The sequence below is a fragment of the Exserohilum turcica genome, assembly GCF_000359705.1.
Source record: "Exserohilum turcica Et28A unplaced genomic scaffold SETTUscaffold_4, whole genome shotgun sequence".
In the NCBI taxonomy this organism is placed as follows: domain Eukaryota; kingdom Fungi; phylum Ascomycota; class Dothideomycetes; order Pleosporales; family Pleosporaceae; genus Exserohilum; species Exserohilum turcicum.
In genome coordinates, this window is record NW_007360247.1 from 1,276,118 (window position 1) to 1,282,336 (window position 6,219).

The 6,219-nt window shown below is 48.4% G+C and overlaps 3 protein-coding genes across 3 annotated transcripts; 1 reads left to right on the forward strand and 2 right to left on the reverse strand.

Moving 5' to 3' along the window:
- Positions 1 to 601: 601 nt before the first annotated feature.
- On the reverse strand, positions 602 to 1,072 carry SETTUDRAFT_21382 (uncharacterized protein; the record flags this gene model as incomplete). Its single annotated transcript, XM_008029818.1, has 1 exon — positions 602 to 1,072. One exon carries the CDS (start codon positions 1,070 to 1,072, stop codon positions 602 to 604), a length of 471 nt encoding a protein of 156 aa, XP_008028009.1.
- A 228-nt stretch (positions 1,073 to 1,300) lies between these two features.
- On the forward strand, positions 1,301 to 2,605 carry SETTUDRAFT_172593 (uncharacterized protein; the record flags this gene model as incomplete). The annotated part of the gene is made up of 2 exons (XM_008030271.1): positions 1,301 to 1,858; positions 1,915 to 2,605. 2 exons carry the CDS (start codon positions 1,301 to 1,303, stop codon positions 2,476 to 2,478), a joined length of 1,122 nt encoding a protein of 373 aa, XP_008028462.1. The 3' UTR covers positions 2,479 to 2,605.
- A 300-nt stretch (positions 2,606 to 2,905) lies between these two features.
- SETTUDRAFT_172594 (uncharacterized protein) lies at positions 2,906 to 4,744 on the reverse strand (the record flags this gene model as incomplete). The annotated part of the gene is made up of 4 exons (XM_008030272.1): positions 2,906 to 3,742; positions 3,860 to 4,006; positions 4,061 to 4,293; positions 4,354 to 4,744. The coding sequence occupies 4 exons, from the start codon at positions 4,742 to 4,744 to the stop codon at positions 3,047 to 3,049; spliced, it is 1,467 nt and encodes a 488-aa protein (XP_008028463.1). The 3' UTR covers positions 2,906 to 3,046.
- Positions 4,745 to 6,219: the final 1,475 nt, after the last annotated feature.

A 6,219-nucleotide genomic window follows, 5' to 3' on the forward strand; every position in this document is an offset into this window, starting at 1 on the left:
AAATGTGTGGAGTTTACTTAAAACCATTTATCTAAAAGATCTAGATCCTTTTTAGGCTTAGGTAATAACCAGAAGAGTATAGCGGCTTTTACTAGGGCTATTTTTGAAGAGTGGCAAGCTATTCCACAACAGGATATAGATAATTGTATTTTATCTCTACCTAGGCGTTGGCAAGCTGCAGTAGAAGCTAAGGGCTGGTACACTAAATATTAGCTTCTATTCTTAGCGAGAAATAAATATACTCTAAAAAATCAGACTCTTCTATATATCACGTGATCTAACTAGTAAAGGTATACTATAACAGTCAGAGCTTAGAGATTAAAGATAGATCTATAATATATATTAGACTTAGACCTTTTTATATAAAAACAATAGAGTAATCTAGATATTTAGTTTAGATTTATTCAAGCTTCTAGTTTGGGGATTTTTGTTCGCTCAGGGCTGCTGACTAAGCAGATACTGGGTCCACTATGCCAAACTAGGAGATCTTGGCTTTCTAGATCTGCAATCCGTTTATTTTTAGCTATTCTTTCCAGCTATATATTAAAGTTTTAAAATAACAACTTTTTGAGTGACGTTTTTTTCGTGTCACCCCTCTGTACTAACTATTGCACCAGCACGAATGCAGGTCTTTGGAGTCGATATAGATTGGTCTCGGATCCAAATCATCCAGCATACTGGCTTTGGCTTCGCTATTGGTTGTAGCTTGTATCCATCCCTTGCACAGAATGCGTGGTTTGTCTGGGTTGGCTTTCGCATATTGGGAGATGAGTGATCGAATATCGTCCAAATTCTTGGCGCGATCCAAGTCGACCTTATGCAATGATTGGCCTAGCATTAAGAAATGCATGTGTGCGTCGATGAAGCCTGGAAACACATACTTGCCTCCAAGGTCATGTACTGTTGCGCCAGCGTCGCAGTACGGTTGGATCTCTGGTGCATCCGGGCTGCCGACGAAGCTGATTCTGCCATCCTGGATGATGAGGGTTGAATTCAATGGAGCTTCCTCGGGGGCAGCGGCACGGAAACACCGCCCATTGGTGAAGATTGTAGTATTTCCAGAAGCAGTCATGGGTAGCATGCGTGGAGTGAAAGATTCCTGATTTTGGGATGAGGGGTACTATCAGATGGGCGAGCACGTGGACCCATTCTACATAGGCCCGAAATGCCGCCTCGACCCCGCTTCGTACACTGGCCGTACCGTTATCGGTCTACTCCACTAAATGATAACAACGGCACGCCTTGAGCTCGACCGTGTTCCGAAATGTTGTTCAAGTAACGACAGTTACCGTTGCTAGCCATGGCCCCAAGTATCCCAGAGCCTGACCAGACAACGTATGATGAGGCTCGAAACGGCGCTGCTGCATATCTGCAATCACGGCTATCAGCGAAAGATAATGATGTCAACGAAAACTTTATGATACCCTTTATCGATCTCACACCCTCGTTTTCCAAGTCACCTGCGGATCGTCAGAGAGTCGCATCTCAAATTCGAAAGGCATGCACAACCTCGGGCTTCTTCTACATTACGAACCACGGGGTCCCAAAATCGGCGTGTGACGGCATCTTGCATCAGGCCGAGCGCTTTGTAACGCAACTTCCACTGGAGAAAAAGGAGGCATTGCATCTAAAGAACAACAAATTCGGGCTAGGGTGGGAACCCAGCGAATACACATCTATTGCCGGCGACAAGGAAGAGAAAGAGGTCTTCAATTTTGCGTATGAAGCCGAACTGGACCCTACAGGGGGCGATGGAAAGTACAAAAACCTCGATGGCTCTACTGGTAAAAGCAACATGTGGCCAAGCCTAGAAGACTTGCCAGGCTTCTATGATGGCGTCAAAGAATACTACGGCAGCGTGAGTCTGACTTGGATGAAATTCTTCAATTGCACAACGTTTACCATCCCGCCTAGGTCCTTAATCTTGCTAGGCACTTGTTCCGTCTCTTCGCCCTCTCTCTTGATCTTCCCGAAGACTACTTCGACTCCATGACCACACATCCAGGCGGCATCGCAAGGCTCCTCTATTACCCTCCGCCAAAACACCCTATTTCTCCAAATACCGTCTCTACTTCTGACGAGAAAATCGGTCTCGGGGCGCACTCAGACTACGAGTGCTTCACGTTACTCCTTACATCCACAACTCCAGGCCTCGAGATCCTCAAGCCCTCAGGTCAATGGCACATTGCCTCGTACATCCCGGGGGCGCTTATAGTCAACGTTGCAGATTTTCTCATGCGCTGGACTAACGGTTTGTACAAAAGCACTGTACACCGCGTAGTGAACCGGAGTGCGGCACCGCGGTACAGTGTTCCGTTTTTCTTTTCGGTGAATTACGACACGGTAATTGAGACGCTTCCAACGTGTCTGAAGGACGGCGAGGAAAGCAAGTGGAGGCCGATCCGGGCTGGAGAGGCTCAATGCTACGACGGCGTATGGGGCAGGGTTCCAACAGGGCACCAGCGAGTAGCCGCGTAAGCCGATCGTCGCAGGATGACGTGGGTTGGCTGGGTGGGTTGTTATCGCTTATAATTTCCTTACATGTTTCATTATCTAATTCCGAGATATGATGATAGTTGAAGCTTTACTTGGCATCTGCTTCCGCGAGACTTGGCTCGGATGCGAGATACTAGAATCTTACTGTAGTTCGACATCGCTTTTTGTTAGCATTGAAAGCAAGCGATGTGCTGACTACATATACAAGGGCAAAGCCCTCTAGTACACGATCTCTTTCGCGTCGTAGTTTTCAGCCCTGAGATGATACTGTGCATATGTCAAGATGCCGAGTCCATTTGAAATAGCAGTTCAAGAAGTTGGAAGACGTTCAATGACAATGGACAATTGTTCTATAACGACTGAAACTGATCTTATAACCATTGACGCCTGTTCTATGAGGCTTTGGTGTGGTTTCAATTACAATAGTACATGTATGGCGACATGCAAGGGTACCTGTTCATATTGTACACAGTTATATGCTCGCCCTTTAGCCGCTACTGCCCAAAAGATGAAATACCACAACGAATTGCAGAAATAGACAGTCTTCCATTTACCAGCCTGCCGTGCCACCGTCGACCAACAATGTATCCACCACTTTCTTTCCGACTGCCGCTTCCACAGTCACTAGACCCGTGGGTAAGCCACTTATTGTAGCAACACCCTGACAGAGCGTATACACATCAACCGATCCGTTAGCTTTTCCCAAATCCGCAGTCCTCTGACTCATCTTCGGCGCCAGTGTTCCTGGCTGGGTAAGTGGCGCTGCTGTGCGCACTGAAAGAGTATCGCATGAATATGGCTTAGCCACAGCAACCGTGACACTTAGCGTTTTTCCTTGCATCGTCGTTGCACTTGGTACGATGAACACTTGACTGCTGATATCAAAAGTCTGCTCGGATATCGTAGGGCCCCTGACGGTCAAGACCGTAGCGTTCCGAATTACCGGTCCTGAGAGCACAAACGGAAAATATGTAGTGATCCCGTAATTGGCGTTTTCACGACCAAAGACCGAAGTGCCGGTCTCAGCTTCCGCGACAAGTGTTTCCTCTGCTTGGCCAATGTGAAGGCTGAGGGTTTGAGGCGGCGAAGCATTTCCTGGCGTGAGAATCCTGATTTTTCCTGAAAGTACTAACTTCTTGTCCTCGTCAAAGTCGTACGTCACATTTATGGGCTTCACGGGCATCGCGGTAATCGGATCGCCCAGTTGCACACCATTTGGCACGGTTTCAATCGCGCGGCCCATGAGCTACGTGCAAGTGTCGAGGAAACCTGCTCCGGACGCAAACAGGGCACGCATCGTATCGTTGTTGTCGCTTTCATAGAGCCGCAGATCCGAGTTCATTGTTTCATTGTAAGATGTGACGAGGGGGCCACCACGGCTTCCTGTGCCGTTGAGGTACTCGGCAACGACTCTGGGATCGAAGATGCTGCGTGTGGTATCAAAGTTGCTGCCACCATTGGTATTGTTGGGTGTAACAAAGGACTCATCTACGACTTCGGGGAAGCCGCCCTGGGAAAACGCAAAGTCAGTACTAAAAGAAAGCGCCAGGTTGTAATAACCCACATGATGAACAGAGCCCATGGTATGGCCACAGGCTGTAAGGCCAATGGCATCTTTCTTTCCGAACCCAGCGCGCTCGAAGAACTCCAGTGTTTCTTCTAAACTGGTTTCTGGGGCGGGCACTCCAGTCGTGATTCCTGCTTCAGTGGCGTCGACGCGTCCAGGTCGGTAGGCCATGTCTTTGCCGCCGCAGAGATTATTCGACATGACCGTACCCAGCGCAACGAGGTCGGCCACTGCAGAGAGCTCAGTCAGATATATGTCTTTCCAACTTGCTGTTATCGAAAGCTACTTACTGCTCACATATTCATTTACAAACGGCCTCCAGAATGTAAAACTATCATTGAACGCACTCCCTTTATTTTCTTCTCGTGCAGTCTCGAAGCCGATGCTCGCATCGACACCTCCAGTTCCTTTTGCCACATCGGCAGTGATAAAGTCGTGGAAGAGAACGCGCATCCATTGCGCAGCTGTTGTACGCCCGCTCGTCAGTGCTGCAGTCCCTGTTTGCGTGACATAGCGATCGCAGGGCGTGATTGCCGACGAGAAGTTAGACGCGTATGCACCCCAATTATCGACGAGAATGTGCTCGAGAAGAGACTGCTGTGGCGTGGGATGATACAGTGCTGCATTCACATGGAAGGCGATGAGAGCCAGGGGAAAAAGTAATCGGGGAGAAAGAAACATGGCGCCGAGCACGCTGAGAAGAGATAATTTCACAAGGTCAGAATACAGATGTCTTGAAGGTTGAAATATACACATAGTTGTTTTCCATCTTTTCCTCGTCTACAAAATCTATCTCGTAGCTCATGTTACACGGCAGCAGTCGAGTTATTGGGACCTTCAGTACCTGGCATAGCGCGAGTAAGTCACCATACACATGGTCCAAAGGCCTGGGAGATGATTGGCGGAGATAACACCGGATTACCCAATGCGGTAAACCACTTCTTATTCATCAAGCCACATTACGCTGACATACCTGCATGAGGCTCATCTGATAATACGGCATGCCAGAACTGGCGACAACCGACGGTGATTGGCTTCTGTAATATTCAGTACGTAATGCGATCTGATATTTGGTCTAGAGCTGTGCCGTCTGCTCTGGCCTACAACGACGGCAAGACTGAGATCAATGCCTTGATCCAACCCCCAAGGGCCAAATTCGCACCGTGCACATTTTGCTTCGCTATTGCCCGGCTTGGATGGAAGAACCCGTAACAATTAGAAATACTGAAACCGCTCGCTTCTTTCAGCAAAAGTGGTGCGCGAAACTTGACGCACAAAGGGTGCTCCACCATGAAGCAGGGGTTCAACAAGGGCAGGACCCGTCAACCAATGCGCAGCATGGAAACAACAACTCTAAATGATACTAGTTCCATTCATGTTGATGGTGAGGAGCGCATGGGGAGTTCTGACAAGGGGTCTCCGTGCACAGACCAGAAGCAAGTCGGAGACGCCTCGCTTGAAACGCTCCGCTCGTGACATGAAACTGGGGTTGAGATTCTGTCTTTGTAGCTCGCTGTCTTTTGCTATTCCACAGCAAATTTAGAGTTTGGTCAATAGAAGATGAGGTTAGGAGTGACGCCATGTGACACAAGTTAATTCCATATAGCACTTTTGTAGCTTGTCAGCGGCGGAGGGGCTGAAGACACGTATTTTCCAACCCATTTTGCTCTCTACTCGCCACTATGATGGCCCCGATCCCGCAACTTTACCTCAATGCGCCATGCAGGCAAAGCTTGGAGCCATACCAAGAGTTTTCGCCAAGTATCTCCTACGAGAAGGATTGGATTAATGCGAAAGTAGAGTCAGGCACAGTGGGATACAGACAGGTATTCAGCTGGTATAACGTGTTTTATCAGTAAGCGGCCCACATCAGTAAGTGGCCCACCCCACCAAACCTGACGCGACGCTCTACTCAATTGCTCTACAGCAACTTAATAAAATTAAATTAAATTAAAAGATATTATTCTTTATCTAGCTTTACATGAAGTCCGAGTATGTCCTTGAACGTGGCACTTCGTGCACGTTGGCGGCGCGCGCTAACGTCGCTCGCCAGTCTGGTTCTGGTCACCCCCCATCACCACCCTTTCTGCCTCTGCAATGATCTGCTGAGCCTGTTGGACCTGGAGCACCCCACTAGAAGCGATATATTGACGCTG